Source organism: Myotis yumanensis, unplaced genomic scaffold (genome assembly GCF_028538775.1).
Source record: "Myotis yumanensis isolate MYYU_CA2020_CCGP unplaced genomic scaffold, mMyoYum1.0.hap1 SCAF_7, whole genome shotgun sequence".
In the NCBI taxonomy this organism is placed as follows: Eukaryota; Metazoa; Chordata; class Mammalia; order Chiroptera; family Vespertilionidae; genus Myotis; species Myotis yumanensis.
This window is the reverse complement of record NW_027223758.1, coordinates 41,801,678-41,818,411: the sequence shown is the minus strand read 5'-3', so window position 1 is coordinate 41,818,411 and position 16,734 is coordinate 41,801,678. Positions and strand designations below refer to the sequence as shown.

The 16,734-nt window shown below is 46.7% G+C and overlaps 1 protein-coding gene across 7 annotated transcripts in view; it reads right to left on the bottom strand.

Annotated features, from left to right (window-relative positions):
* NEDD4L (NEDD4 like E3 ubiquitin protein ligase) overlaps positions 1–16,120 on the bottom strand; it is a 302,096-nt gene extending 285,976 nt beyond the window's left edge. For 2 of the 7 annotated variants that reach the window (XM_070420364.1, XM_070420365.1), the window contains exon 1: positions 15,799–16,119. In XM_070420364.1, the coding sequence (XP_070276465.1) occupies positions 15,799–15,846 (48 nt within the window). In that variant the 5' untranslated portion in view covers positions 15,847–16,119. Of the gene's footprint in view, positions 1–15,798 lie in introns of all 7 variants that reach the window. The other 5 variants (XM_070420368.1, XM_070420369.1, XM_070420371.1 and 2 more) reach the window with 4 other exon arrangements.
* Positions 16,121–16,734: the final 614 nt, after the last annotated feature.

Here is a 16,734-nt window from a genome sequence, read left to right as displayed (position 1 = left end):
AGACTTTTACTCTTAACTCTCCTCCTTCCCTAAAATTCTAAGTGAAAAGACCTCCTGCCTCTCCAAGCCCCAAGAGGCAAATCTGTAAAATAGAGGAAAGGGCATAGCCTACTTTGATGGTTTTACACTGGGTTTCTGCGCCCCGCCGCCCCCGCCCCGCCCCCGCAATTCCACCCCACAGATTCTTAAAATGGCAAGAAACTGCCCCTGCCCAGACCAGACCATCTGCCACAAGACTGGCAAACTGAGAGGCCACTCACCCCAGAGCGGCAGGAACATTATGAAATTTGGGACTTGCCAACCCACCCCCATCCCATCCATAAACTTGCACATGATCAGGCATTCCTGTCCCTCCCTGCAATTATGAATCTTCTTTCTTTCTGCAGATTAAGACCAGCCTCACTCTACAAAGACTGAAGTTGCTGAAAAGAATCTGTGAAATATAAGACTATAAAAGGGTTTCAGTGAGGCCAAAGAGAGAAGTAAGGTCGGATGGCACCACACAGTGGGCTATGGTTACCAACTTCTAATTAGAACAGTACTTCTCAAGCTTGGCATTCAGCTCAAAAGGGGAAAAATTCTGTCAAATGCCCTCTCTGTGCCAACTTAAATGTTTTGGTTATTTCACTCATAGAAGCATAAAACTAGGTCCATGTCCTATGGCGCTCGCTGCCACCCCACTGGTTTCCTGGGTTCAACACAGCTACACCACAGTCATGTTCTGATGTCGGCTCAATTCTCCCCGTCTTTTTCACTGGAGAGAGAAACTCGCGGTTATTTGGTCTTCACTGGGCGGAGGATGCTGTTGCCATATTAAGTCCATTTTGTCTCATCTTCTTAGCATGAGACCACTGGAGGATCACTTAGGCCAGTGGTCAGCAAACTGCGGCTCGCGAGCCACATGCGGCTCTTTGGCCCCTTGAGTGTGGCCATGAAGTTTCAATCGCACTGTATGTGCACGCCCGCACGTGGTACTTTGTGGAAGAGCCACACTCAAGGGGCCGCAGTTTGCCGACCACTGACTTAGGCCAACATAATCAAAGATGATTTCAAATCACCTAAGAGCTAGTCACCGGGCATTGGCACCAACCTCACTGCATGAGCAGATCCACTCTGAGCATCCATTTCTCCCTCTCTGCCACACACACACACACACACACACACACTCAGGTATCTTCCAGCTTGAGAAAAACTTCCTCCAGGACCCATGTCCTTGCTTAGCTGCAGCCACGTTTCTCTGCTCCTTTTCCCAGCAAAGCCCCTTTGAAAAGCCGCCCCTAGACCTCACATTTCTTTCCTCTCCTCCACAGGACACCCATTCCCACTCTCCTGGCACACTTTTGCCCAGATCACCAAGGGCATCCACTCTGCCAAACCCACACACACTTACTGTCCTCCTAGCACCTGCCCTCCACAACTCTGGCTGCGTCCAAGCAGCCCCACGTCCTTGCCACTTTTATTGAGACCACATTCATTAGAGGTCAGAGGACAGCCTACCTCAGCAGCCAATCCTCCAAGGAGGGCAGGCCAAGGTCCTGCCCTTGACCTCTCTCTAGTCCTCATCATCTTCCCGAGTCTCAAGGCCTCACATGCCAATCAGATGCTAAGGACACTAATGTCCCATCTCTGGCTCTGACAGCTCCACTGGGTTCCAGGCACTTGGATCTCTGCCTGCTGCCACCCCGTGGATGCTTAGTAGGTACAGTACTCTTAACCTAACAGACTTTTTTATTTCCCCCCAATCTTGTCCCTCCCACAGTCTTCCCCTGACAACCCACTTAAATGTTCATGCCAAAATCTTAGGGGACATCTCCTATCTGTTCTATCAAATGCCTGGCAATTCCTCCAAATATATGCCAAATTCACTCCACTGCACCCGTCCTTGAATCCCAGCCTGTCATCCATCGCCTCCTAACCAATTATAACTAGGGTTTCTTGACTGGTCTCTCTCCTTTTGCTCTTGTCCTTCCCCAACAATCCTTTCTCCACTGAGTCACTTCAAGTCACACATCAGATCCTGTCACTCCTGTGCTGAAAATCCTCCAAGGGCTTCCTAATGCACTCAGAAAACCCCAGCGTCTCCCACTTTGTCCTGTTTTTCCCTCTGCGCCTGCTGCCTGCTGGTCCCCGTCTCCACCCAACACACTCTAGCCAAGCTGGTTTTCTCTGCTCCTCAATCTTGTCCCTATCTCGGGGCCTTTGAGTTTGCTATTCCTGTCTGGAATATTCTATCCCCAACACTGGAGTCACTGGCAACACCTCAGCTGAAGTGCTGTATCCCATTACACTGTGGGTTCCTGGAGAGCACCTGCACCTCTACAGGGCCTGGGGTGCACTATGCCCCCTGAACCAGGACACGAAATTTGCAAACACATGTCATAGTCTCTCCCTGATGCAGGGATGGCAAATGCTCAAAACACACATCACCCAGACTCACCACTACACCCACTCATTCCACATTTATGTTGGGCCTGATTCATGCTTAGAGGGGTTTTCTTTTGGGGAGAGAGATGCTGTGCTGCCCAGCTTCAGAAACCACGTCCTATGTTTGGGGATTCCCCATAGTGAGCGTTTTGATAGGAGGCTAAGCCCACCCTCCCACCACAGAAACCAAAAGTTTAAACAGAGAGAAAACAAGCCCCTCACACCCCTCCCCCAGCAGCAAGGGCTGTGAGCACAAGATTGTGGTTGGCCCATCTGAAGTTCCTTCCCACCAGGGACTGAAAGAGGAAGAGTGCAGAAAAGAATCCGCAAGTATTTGCATAGCAGGCCAGGGACTGCTATCCTTAGAAAGGCCTGCATGCAAGGCTGGCTCTTGGCTGGCTTCTGAAAACTTAAACAGCTCCCTCCCCTAAATGGCACACACGCCTAGACTGTGTGCAAACCACGGATTCATTTATGCTGAACACCTGCTTTCCTTCTAGGAGTCTGGAATTTTAGAACATGCCAGGCAGAGGGTGCTTCTGTGACCATCTATATCAGTGATGGCGAACCTATGACACGCGTGTCAGAGGTGACAACGTGAACTCATTTTTTTGGTTCATTTTTCTTTGTTAAATGGCATTTAAATATATAAAATAAATATCAAAAATATAAATCTTTGTTTTACTATGGTTGCATATATCAAAAAATTTCTATATGTGACACGGCACCAGAGTTAAGTTAGGGTTTTTCAAAATGCTGACACGCCAGCTCAAAAGGTTCTCCATCACTGGTCTATATATATAAAAACCTAAGCGACCGGACAACTGGATGACCTGACTGGACAACCGGCCAGTAGCTATGACGTGCACTGACCACCAGGGGGAAGACACTCAATGCAGGAGCTGCCCCCTGGTGGTCAATGTGCTCCCACAGCGGGAGCCCAGCTCAGCTGAGAGACGGAGCCAGATACCAGATACCAGGGTGACAGCTGGCGAGCACTGCTGCGGCAGCACCAGCACGTGCCTCTCCAGTGGACACTCCCCCTGCGCACCCTAGTGGCAGTGGCAGGGAGCGGTGGCAGCAGGGAGCGGCAGGTGGAACGGGCCAGGATGAGCGGGCACAACACCCAGCCCGGGCTCAGGCTCCTCCCTGGCTGCCTGCCACTTCGCACACTACTTCATGCACTGTGTGGGATCTAAGCGGACGGTGGGTTAGAGTCCGATGAACTGGCAGGTAAGGCCTGGCTGCGGTGGCACAGAGGTCCACTGATCCCCTGGTCTATATATATAAAAGGCTAATATGCAAAGTGTCCCTTGGGAGTTCGACCGGGAGACCGGGAGTTCAAAAGCTCGCTATAACGTGTGGGGAATGAAGGCAGGCCCCGGCCAGCAGCTGGCAGCCAGGGAAGGAAGGCCCCGGCCAGTAGCCAGAAGGCCCCGATTGGCCCTGATCACTGGCCAGGCCTAGGGACTCCACCCATGCACTAATTTCATGCACCAGGCCTCTAGTCTCCAATAAAAGCCTTGAGGACTGAGTCTCTCATGAGAATCCCCATGGACAACATTTCATCCATGTCTTTGCAACTACTGCTAGGAGTGCAGTGCATCGTGTGATGCCTCTGGGAGAAGTTCGAGCCTGGTTGTCTCAAAATTCATATTCCCTTTGCTGACTTACTCCATTTTCCTTTCACTGTAATAAAACAAAACTGTGCATACAACAATGTCTCCATCTATGAGTCCTTCTATTGAGTCACTGTGCCCGAGAGGGGCTGAGGGCCCCCATCAGGTAGGAGAGGAGAGCTGATACTGCTGCAGCATCCAGATGGGGACCATGTCAGAGGGGGTTGGTGTCTGGAAGTCCCGAGGGCCCTCGTCACGTAATTCCTGTGGGTTCTCTGCTGTGATTCTAGGTGCCCAGCCTGCCTCATCTGCCACCCAGGCCTGGCTCTCCAGCTTTCCAGGTCCTTCTGTGCTGCGTAAAAGGCCTTCGATAAATCCTACTCTACTTCAATTTGGCAAAATCAGCCATAGTTGCTTGCAATCAAGAGTCCTAACCATCACCAATTTTGTACAAAAAGAAGTGCTACAAGTAAAATTGCAATGGCTGAGTTGGGGAAAGGGGGGTGTAAGGGTCCTGTAAGGCCCACAATCCCAGTCTGGGGAAGCTGGTCATTCTGAAAAGGCAGAGCAAAGGGAGCATGGGTTCAAGTGTCCCTGTTGTCTCTTAGACCCACACTGTGTGCCTCTTCATTCCAGGCTATTTTAAAATTGCCTCAAGGCAGCAGCAATGGGGATAAGCAGGGTATGGAGCCTGTGGTTAAGACAGAAATTCCCATTCCCAGAGATTTCATCTAGATAAGATCACTGGCTGCCATTACCCGCCCATGGAATTGACTGGAAGCAAACAAACCCGGATTCTGTTTTGATAGGTGCAGTACTGCCAAATACTCGGCTCAGCTAACTCCAGCCTATGGCTGTTTACCCCCAGAAGAACACCTGAAGCCCCAAGCAGGAGCCCAAGAGGCACTCTGCCAGTGCCTGTCCCACCACGTGCAGCTGTAGAGGACAAGGACCAAGGGAGAGCCTCACACTGGACACAAACCAGAAGAGCCGGATGCTGCCAGACTGGCTGACCAAGGCAAGGAATCCCGGCTATTCCTGTTGTTCCAGCTACCACACTGAGTTTTCTTTTTTTTACCCCCTCTCCAAATGGGAAGCTTATTGCAGTATCCTGTTCCCTCTTCACCACTGTAGGTTGGATTTTATTTTTATTTTTTCTTTTGGGGGGGGGGGGGGGAATAACCAAGTCTCCATACCATTTTTAAAAAACTCCTTTCAGGTATAAGAGAAGAGACAACATATCACCCAGAGATCCTTGCACTGCTTAGATGAATATTCATTCGGTTGCCCTCCTGGGGAAAGGAAGCATGTGCTTTCACAAAGCCATGGGCATTTCTGAAAGTGTATAGATCTGAAAGCGGATGAATTATGCAGAGGGTGGACTGAATGGTCACCATGGACTTCACCCCAACTTAACGGGTGGACCATTAAGGCAAGAAAAGCAATTCTACCTCCTCCTTCTCACTGGCTGGTTGAGGGATGAGCAGATCTAAGCCTCTGTGGGCCAAAGAGACACAAGATTTCCTCCGTGATTGTGGGAATGAGATTTCCTTCATCTTAGGAGAAAGCCAAAGGAAGCTGTTCTCTTTCCTCCGCAAGGAGAATAAAAGAACATAGCTCTGACTGTCACTGGCAGCCACCTTCAGACCAATGAGGCCCCTGAAAAGGGCCAGACTGTTGCTAGTAGAGAAAGAACTTGATTCCTTGATTACATCAGTGCGCTGGCACATGTCCTTATTATCCAGGTGGGCACTTAAGAGACACGTCATAACTGAACAAAACAGATAAGATTATAGTCTCCATGACAGCTATCAATGATCTACCACAATATATGGGCCACTATAATATACAAATTGATATTGGCCAATTCAAATGCAACAATTCTAAGATCCCAATCAACTGTAAACTAATTTTGGGGGGGCCGGGGGAAGTAGGGGAGAATGGTATGGGTGTAAGGAACCCACCACCACATTAAACATACATATTAACTGCAAGGTGCATCCTTATTTCAGGCAATAATAAGACCTCTAACACAAAAACCAAGAAAACAAAAAGAGAAACAGGTCTACGTTTGATCACAGGCCATAATTTTCAGCATACACACAAGAAAATTTCAGAACACTACTAAAGATTTAAATTACTTTTATGCAACTGTAGAGCAGAGAAGGATGAAAATACAAATCTTAAGTGTCCATAGTGAAGAAAATGAAACATCTCTTTTGCAAGCTGCAAGTGAAAAAAAACAAACAATCTACTTTAGCAGCCACTTTTTCTGAAAAATAGTCAGCGCTTTACCTGTCCCTCCACTTCCCACCTTGATGGTGAGCTCCTAAAAGGCAAGAGTGGCCATGCAATGACCTTGACATCCTTAGCCACAGAGCACAAAGCAGGCCCGCTGAGAAACATGCATTCAACTAAACAAACTCGATTAATATTTGTACTCAACAATTGCTCCAATTTTTACCCAAAGCTTGAAATATATGCAATTGGGAGGTTTCTTTCTACCTCACTTTTAAACTTTTATTTTAAGGGGGAGTGGGGGAGTTCATGGTAGAAATATAGAAAACGTAAGCAAAAAAGTTAATAAAAATACTTGTAATCCCTTTTCTCAAAGAATTTAACTACCATGAACATCCTGGGATATAGTCCTAGTCATTTTAAACACTTTTAACCACAAAAGGATTCTACTGTTTTATAGAAACAGTGCACCCACTGTTTTGTAACTTACATTTCCCTCTGCATTTGATATTACTGACATCTCCATGTTATTAAATATTCTTCAGTATCTCCCCACCCAACCCGCATCCCCAGGGCTGCACAATACTCTTCACTACCTCACTTCCCCAAAGAGAGAAGGAAGCTCCTACCCCCAGCTTCAAGTGTTCTCTTTCACTAATAACAGTCCCTGAAAATTAACACAGCTATTCCAAAGACAGGCAGCAAGGCCCATACCAATTTCTCAATAATCAGCACACATACACTCAGAACTTAAAATCAACACACACAATTTAATTCCCTTTAGATACAACTTAATTCAAGTGCTACAAACACTGATCCTCTGACATTAAGAAGCAGGGAGGAAATGTAGCCAGTTCAAAGTTCAAAAACCAACTTACTAATGGTTTTATGGTTGTGTCCAATTATCACTGACAGTACATGAAGCACAAAAGGAACGGAAAAGGGTAAAGGGAAGCAAATTTATTCTGTTTTGCTTTTTCTATAAACCTTATACTCCTTCCCATTTCCAAACCAAACTGCCAAAGATGAAGTTAGCCCTATGATGACACCCAACGATAAATCACTTATTGAGAGAGAAAAAGTGAAGACTAGGAAAGGAAAGCACAAGTCACAGGGATGTAAAATACAGCAGAGGAAATAGTCAATAATACTGTACTATGTATGGGGCCAGGTGGGTCCTAGACTTATGGGGGGGATCACTCCACAAATTATTTAAATGTCTAACCTTTATGCTGTTCACCTGAAAGTAATAGAAAATGATACTGAATGTCAACTAAATTAACCATATTTTAAAGAAAAAATTAAAAACAAAATAATAGAAAAGAAAGCACAAGATTTTCAACAGATTCTCATCTTTGGATTCTAAAGGTAGTTGAGAGATCAATAAGTATGGGGAACTTTTAACTTAGTGGACACACATACACACTTTTTTTCATTAATACTTAATACTGAGTGCTTACTAAGTAATGTAATTCTCTACATAGCTGAGGTTTGCTTCCATTTTCTGAAAAAAAACAGACCAAAGTGATTTCCAGCATAAAAACAAAACAAAACTTACAAGGTAAAGAAAACCCACTCAACACAAACACCTTCAGTTAAACAGGAAAAATTAGGAGAGTATCTTCACTTTCTACACTACCTAAGGCCAAAGCTGTCTTCACTAGAGTCCTCATGTTGGTAATATCTAACATAGTTGCCAAAATATACATAGAAAACTTTACATCATATACATCACTAAAAATAACTCTTTCACTTTGCATTTTCAAACATTAAAACAGATGTTCAGCTGGGGCCACGCAGTGTGGCCTCCCAGTAGGTGTGAATGTGCTGTCCCTCTTCCCAACTGTGGTTCTCTCTCTACTATAGGACCTCAACCTTGTGCTCCCCACAATGAAAGACCAGCTTCGAAAACTCTTCTAGAGAGACATCACAAAATGTGATCCAGAACTGTACCCAAAGAGATCAAGAAGAGCCAGACCTTGAATGCAGCTGAAAATGAGAAATATAATGAAAACTGTGCTAAAAGCAAGACCAAGACTTGGAGGTGCAATACAGACCCTTGTCTATGCACCGGTGTCCGCTCCCTCATCTGGAGTTGCCCAATCACACACAGAGGTAAACGGAGTACAGTCTCCACCTGGTAGACAGGTGATTCACTTCAGCCTGGCCTAGGTGGCTCAATGGTTGAGCATAGACCCATACACCAGGAGGTCGCCAGTTCAATTCCCAGTCAGGGCACATGCCTGGGTTTGGGGCTCAATTCCCAATAGGGGATGTGCAGGGGGCAGCCAATCGATGTTGATGTTTATCTCATCAATGTTGCTATCTCTCTCGCCCTCTCCCTTCCTCTCTAAAATCAAGTTTTAAAAAACATATTTAAAAGAAACTTCACTTCAGGTGCCTGGGAAGCCATGGGGGATGGGATACCAACCTAACCAGCAATGGGTCAATTCCTGGACTTGTTCATCTCCTTCAGGGGACCACCATCCCTACAAGCTCTTCTAAGTCCCATCTTCACCGGTGGCTCTCACATCACAGCCACGGCATTTGACACACACACACACACACACACACACAACCTTCTGAATGGCTCTTTTTTTCTTGGTTAGTAGGAAGTATAAAAAGAATGCTAGTATAAAAATCTCTCAGAGGACGCTGGCCTGCCAAGAAGTCACCAAACACTGAGGTTGATGACAGCGAGGAAATCTGATATCCTCACCATTAAACGTGCCAGTTCTGAATCAATACAGGACTCTGCAGTCAGGGACAAAAAGTGGACTAAAGTGTCAATTTAAGCTGGTTACCCCAGACACATTTATGTAATATGGCTTTTGCCACCTAAAGCATTACAGTAATAGTCAGCATTCAGGCCGCTCGGGTCCAGAACAAAACATTACAACTATAAGGAGATCTAGGTATTCATGAAATAAGGTCACTGCCCCCACTTCTCTCTGCCAGAACCTGAGCCATGTTCTGTCTAGCCTGAGGAATCAAGAATGCCTCCAGCAATCAAATACCCAAGAGTGGTGATAATTATTACTTCCTTCTCCAAGTCGGTGACAGTAATTATGGAACGGTATGTACAGCAGAACTGGAATCATTTAGAAGTCCCTATACACCCAAGAAGAAAGGAATGGCAGAGTTCCAAAGGACTTTCTTTGTGTGTTTGTATGTTGCGGGGGCTTTTTACCCCGAATCCAAATGCCTCTCCCTCTCCCAAATTTTAAGAAGCCCTTGGTAAGGGGAACCTTGAAAAACTTGGAAAACAGATGATTCCTGGTGTTACCCACAGTGAGAAATATTACTTTAGGTGTTTTTATTAAATAAATGATTTTTTTTTAGTTTATAGGAAAATATTTTCTAAATCTAGTTTCTTTATCCTCATCTCTAAATTATATTCTCATCTCCATATTCCACCAGCAAGCAATTCCCAAGCCGTAACATCATTAAACAGTAAACAGTACAAACATTGCCACCTATGGTCAGGAAAGGAAATATTTGTCTATATGTGATCTGGAAAAGAAACAATATAAAAACAGAAAGTAAAATTTGGTCACACTTCTCACACCCTTCATTAATCCTACCACCCTAATACTTATCAACATAGTTACTTGTATATTATTTTAATCCTCTTTAATCCTGATTGTCAAGAGATCAATATGTAATTTGCTTTATTACCAATTAATAAATCAATAATACAAAAACACTTATTCAAAGACCTACCGCATCAAAAAAAAACACCTTAAAAACTCTTAAATTAGGATCTCCTTTTACTGTTGCTTCTTATCTAGGACCCAAAATCCAAAGGCGGCAATAAAATCTTTTTAAACAGAACTTTTAACTCAAAATAAAAATTTTAATATGGTCTCAGTCTATCAAAGAGAAATTAGTTTCTTCCACCAGTCACTTACTACCATGTTTTTATGACGTTATTTAAATACCTGAACATTACAGAAAGGTTATTAAGTTAGCAATAAGCATCAAGTTTCTTCTCTCAGTGAATGCAAAAAGCAAGTTAGCAGGAACTCCACAGTATTGCTGTGATGATGTCACATTCGAAAAGCATTTCTTCCTTGAGATTCTGCATTATCTATCTGATTATACATCAAGCATATAGAGGCTTCCAGAATCCAAAAACAACTTTCTAAGAAGCTTCCTGGTGATGTGGGCACTCGGGGCCTTGATGAGATGCCGAGTACCAGTGGCTTCCCTTTAAACTATGTTCTGCATAGTCAAGAAACTGCAGTCATCTGAGGATTCCCATTTTGCCACTGTCCTCACCCCTTTGAACAAAATTATGTTTGTTCCTTAATTAAAAGGAACTACTTTTCAGCAACAAAATAATTCAAATAAACATTCTAATAAAACTGAACAGGATATAAATTAAAAAGCCAATTTCTAACAATTCCACAGAATCCTTTAATAAAAATCTGCCCAGCCTATGTGGCTCAATGTTTGAGCATCGACCTATGAACCAGGAGGTCACGGTTTGATCCCTGGTCAGGGCACATGCCCAGTAGCGGGGGCGGGGGGGGGGGGGGGGGGTATGCAGGAGACAGCCAATCAATGTTTTCTCATCATGATGTATGTTTCTCTCTCTCTTTCCCTCTCTCCCTCTCCCTCCCTCTTTCCCTCTCTCTTCCTCTCTGAAATCAATAAAAATACATTTTTTTAAAAAGAACATAAAAATCTAAAGAGAGTAGAATTTAAAACGATACATATTTGCCAATTTTAAAACCTGCTTTGAAGTGTCACAATAAAACCTAGGCCCTTATAAGGTTTGTTTCTCAGATATAAGTAAGTGATCACGACTTGGATTGTAACTAGGTGGAGAGTACACCGACCAGCAGAGCTAGGTCTGACTCAGGCATCTGGAATTGGAATGAATCGGCAAGTCTTACTGCATCAAAAAAAACCCTTAAAAACTAGAAAACTGCCTTTCAGCATCCACCTTTAGATCCAAATGATACCTAAACTGGAATTTCTGAAAGTAATCTTGCAACCATTTTTTGTACAGCTGCGAGGATGGCGTGCAGGGTTTCTCAAATTATCTGTTGAAAACACACACACGGCCACTTTTTATAAGTTAACGACTCATCCAGGCTCCCCGTTTCTTCTCTGCTGTGCCCAATTAAGAGCACTGCCCTTATTCTAGCCATTTTCTCAGACAGCAAAGCTGAAATCTGACTAGCAGGTGACTGAAAAGTGTTGACTGATTGGGGGTATTGAAACTGAAGGCCCAGGGTTAGCCCACATTTCTAGTTAGAGTAACTCATGAATCCTAAAACATCCTTGTTTTCATATTTTAACATCTCTGAAATAAAGATGCTTCAGAAAATCAACAGTATATCACAGTTTGACAGCAAATTTTTTCAGAATGGTCCATAAGATAATGGTGCACTTTAAAATTGACAGCATCTTAAAGGAAATATGATTATCTATGTCAAAGGTCAACCTTAAATGTTTGTTATAAAGTGTTTGTAATAAGCACATGAGCAAAGAGGACCCCAACACAACAGGGAGCAGTGGATGCGGTGGCAACTACACAGCACCGCTGCCAGATCTCACAGGCCACAGTTCAGACCCACTAATTGTTGCCAGGTGAGAACGAAGCCCCAGTGAAGTCAGATTTTTACCATGTTCCATGAAAATTCCCAAGCTTTAAAACACTATGGAGACCACACTAAGCCGGGCCCCTGATTAAGTCTGGTCTAGAAGCCTTCAGTTTATAACCCTTGACATTTACCACTACCTTATGTTATCCTGACTAATCTAGCCATGATGACCTTTCAAGATACTTGGAAGAGAGGGAGCATGTTAAAAACTAGGGCTGTGGACTCAACAGAATTAGGTTCAAATCCTGACTCCATGATTTACTTGCTGTGTCCTTATATGCATCACCTAACCTCTTTGAGTCTCCAGTCTTCATCTGTAAATAAGAGCATACCTCACAGGGTTCTTATGAGAATTAAATGAGGTAGCATATGCATAAAGGCTCAATACAGTGCTGGTGCAGAGAAAGCATACGAAACAGTAGCCCGCTATCCTTATTTGTAAAAAATGAGGAGAGAGAGAGTGGCAAAGAACCATCCCAGGTCAGCCTGGCCTTCATTTCTACGCCATTTGCCTTGTTCTAACCACCAAAAAACTTTCAAATGCCACATCTAATAAGAAAGCTGTCATTCAAACTTTCACCCCCTAGAAAAATCTTTTCAATAAAGGATACCTAAAATGTTGTAATAAAAGATTTCAGAAGATTAACAGTAACGGTCGTGATTCAACTGTGCCAAAATGTGCTTCAGACTGCCAAAAAAATAAATAAAAACAAAAATCCAAACAAAACACCACCAAGGAGCCAAGCCAGATGCAGAAACTAGTCCAAACTGTTCTGATTTCAACCCAAATCTGATCCTGGGCCCTGAATAAGAAGTATTGTTAACTTGCTAATCTCTCCAACACCAAAAATACTTCATCTGATGGCAATTTCAAATTTGGTTACCTAAAATAATTCGATTTAAATCAGGGTGAATATGAACTCTACCTCACCAGAGGAACGTCAGGCAGAAAGGCACAACAAAAAATAAACAGCTCTCACACAAGCAGAACCCACATTTAATCCCTTTCATTCTACCAGCTGGGCAGACCTAGAAACAATGCCCTCTGTCTTGGCATCCCTTGTTTTCTGGGTTAATGCGATGCCTCACCAGCAGCAGCACTCAGAGCTAGAATCTTCCTGAGACGGGATGTAACTAAGTGCTCTCCAAATATACAATGCTTTTCATCAACTTCCAATGAAAATATAAAATCTGTTAGTATGGATGCCTACTTTGCTAAGAGGTTTACAAGGTGGCTCTTTTCTATAGCAATCAAAGTATCTCCGTGTGTGATGTTCTGCAGCACACCGAGTGTGTGAACTGAAGTGCATCCGTTCTTCACACGCCTTAGGAATCAACCCTGCCATTGGTTATCTGGCATTCTACTTTAAGAGCCTGTTAAAATCTCCCACTTGTTTGCTTACATGGGTTAATTCAGGGAGATGAAACAAGCTATGCAAATTCAACAATTCTTTATTAACATTCTCTGAAGGCATTCCCTGATTTTCCAGAAGAAAAACCGGACAGCCTGACACCTCCCATAAAAAGCAAACACCACAGGGGGGTTGAGGGGCAATGGGGGGATAAGGACACATATGTAATACCTTAATCAATAAAGAAAAAAGTTTTTAATTAAAAAAAAATTTTTTAAAGCAAACACCACATAAATATGAAATCATCAAAACAGCCCTGCCTTATTTTTCACTGGAAGAAGCTGAAAAAGAAATACAGGTGTGACTTGTCTTTTATAATATAATGTGTGAGGAACTAAACAGTACCAGCAACATGGCCATCACTCAATCAATAAAATGTCTTCATCACCCCCTTGTTGTTCCCCATACAGCCCAATGCTCCTCCAGCAACATACAGGAGTGAACCCAGTCATACACATTACATACGCACGCATACACACACACACACACACACACATCCTCTTTATATTCCATCCTTCACTTTCCCCCTAGACACCAGTTAAGATCCCCAGTCTTTATGAACTCATTCAGACAAAAGTGGCAAGATGCACTCTAGGTAGGTTCAATGTAAACAAAGGCCAAACAACAGTGACATGCATGTGATTCATTTAACCAGTTGCATTTCCCAAAAACACTTGTAATTTTTTTTCAGGGAGCTGTTAAAAATAATCATGTGATTTTTTAAAAGACCTAAGATGCAACTCAGCTGTCTCCATCGTCCACAACACCTCAAGCTCTTTGTTTAGGAATGTCTACATCTCAGCACCTTTCTAAAAGCTCGCTGCCTGCCCTCTGCTGCCCCTAATTAAATGGAGAAGTACAGAATGAAAGAGAAAGCTATTCAAAGGGGAAAGAAGCCAGAGAGAGACGCCCCTGGGTGAACGAAACAATATTACTTATTACCCATCCCCAGGTACCTGCACACACACACACACACACACACACACACACCGGGAAATTACACGAGCACAGCACGACAAAATAATCAAAATGTAAATCACACATTATTTGCATTGTGATCATTCTTTGATAAAATACCACAGCATGCTTTCCCTTGGACCGTTAAGGGAGAAAAAAGTCACACCCCCAAACACCCTCCCCACCCTAAATTACCTATTCCATTACACACTTACATAGCACACATACACACACACCGTACCAGAGTTCAAAAGCTGGAGAGAGAGAAGCCATACGTGGCTATGTGTCAGATAATACCCTCTTCATTAACCCCGCCCCCATCACCAGAGAAAGAGGGGACCTCAGAAAAGAAAGAAGGGAGAGGAAGAAAGAGAAATCCTTGAATTTCCAGGCATCAACTTTTCATGAAATGCACAACCAGGATAGGAAATACCTCCCTGCTGAGTAATGCTTCATGGGTTGTACATTCACCTCTCGAAAGGGGCGCCAGACCTGGGCGCCTACCGGCCAAAAGGCAAACCCCTCCTACCTGCTCCATCCAGCCTGCCTGTCAAGCCGCGCCAGCGACAGGCCTCCCACCCCCCTTTTTGGCAGAGCCACACACCAATGAGGGCGGAGCGTGGCTGGGCGAGAGGGGGTTAAGCAGGGATTCGGTGGGATCCTTTCAAAAAGAGGAGTGGGAAACCGCGAGGAGAGGGTGAGGGTAAAAACAAAGCCCTGTCCAGTGAAACCGACAGCCTGGGGGGCGTGGCTTATTTGATTTGCTTTATTAATAAAAGAGATCGATGGAGCTTCCGATTCTCCACCGGTCCCGGAGGTGCGAGGTTTTGATCCTTGGGAGGAAAAAAAATGGCAGGGCTGCAAGCTTCCGCCAAGTTTCCAGGAGCACCTGCCACCGTCCTAGACCTCCTCCCCCCACCAAAAAGACCCCGAAATCCACACTCCAGGCTTTAGACCCTACAAGACAGGAGACACACACACACACACACACACACACACACACACACAGCTCCACGCGCTCACCCACTCCCACCCAGCCGCGCGCACACGCAGCAGACCACTTGCTGACACAATGAAAGTTCGAGGGAGGGACAATTCAGGTTCCTCCGGGCCCGGGGTCTCCAGCCCCACCTCCCCCCCAGACGTGACACACGTCATGGACTCCTAGGCTGCAGGGGAGAGAGGCGGAAAGTTGCCCAACAGCCCGGGGAGACGCGGCTGGGAGAGGAGGGGGAACTCGTGGGCAGAGGCGCACGAGCCTCCTCCCACCCAACGGCGGAACGCGGCCAGTGAACCCGGCTCCAAGGGCGTCGCGCCGCTTTATTTACAAACAATGAGCTGGGCTGGGGGGAGGGGGCGCCGGCGTCGGGCGGAAGGGCCGAGCAAACCCCCCGGGACCCCACTCCGGGGCGCTCCAGTGTTGGGGGCAGCCCTGCAGACGCGAGCAACGCGCACCCCCGGGGTCCCCATCCCCTGCCGGCGCGGGGCAGGAATTCCCCGGGGAGTCCCGGGAGGGAAGAGAGAGCCGCTCACCTCGTCTTCGGAAAGTCCGTAGACCGGCTCCCCGAGCCCGGTCGCCATGGAGCCGGCGCCCCGCGCGGGTCGGAGACGCTCCCCGGCGGCTGGGCTGCGGCGCGAGCGGCCGAGTCTGCACTCCTCCTCCGGATCTCGCCGGCCCCGCACCCGGCCCTGCACGCGCCCCGCCGCAGGTGAGGAAGCCCGAGCGAGAGCCGGGGCTGCGGCCGGCGCCGCTTCCTCCCGGAAGGCTGCGGGTGCGACAGGCGGTCCCAGGAGCGCGGTGCAGCGGCCGGCAGCCCCGGCGCCTCTCCCTGCGCGCGGCGGCGGCGCGGAGCCCGCCGGGCTTTCCTTCCCCGCGGCCCGCGCCTCGCGCCTCCCTCCCGGCTCGCCCGCCCCCTCGCTCGCTCGCTCTCTCCCGGCCCCCGCTCTTTCCGCCCCCTCCTCCACCCCCTCCCACCCGACGCCCAGCGGGGACCCCCCTCCTCGCCGGGGCGGGCACTCGCGCCCCCAAGCCAATCACAGGCCGGCTGGGCGGCAGGCCGCGGGCTGCGGGGGCGGCGGAGCTCTGCCCCCGCGCCCACTGCACCCCACCGGCCGGCCTCCCAGTCGCTCCGCGGGGCTCACGGGGCGCTCCGGGCCGCGGGGCTGGGGAGAGTCCGAGCGGACCTGTCCTTCGGAGCCTACCCACCCCTCCCCGGCTTTCCCTCTGCTTTGGGGAAGGGGCGGACTGGGCATTTGGGGGCGCTGAAGGCATATCTACAAGAAACACGCAAGACTCAGTCCATTCATCTTCCCGTGGCATTTTTTACCAGGAGCCTTGAGCTTGCCGTAATTGTTAAAGGGGGGAAGATGGGTGTTTCTAGACCCCTTTAAATGACGGGCAACCCCCCAAGCCGAACTGGGCTGCATTGTCAGCTCCCCTGAGCAGGTCCGCCTGGCCCGGCCGCCAGC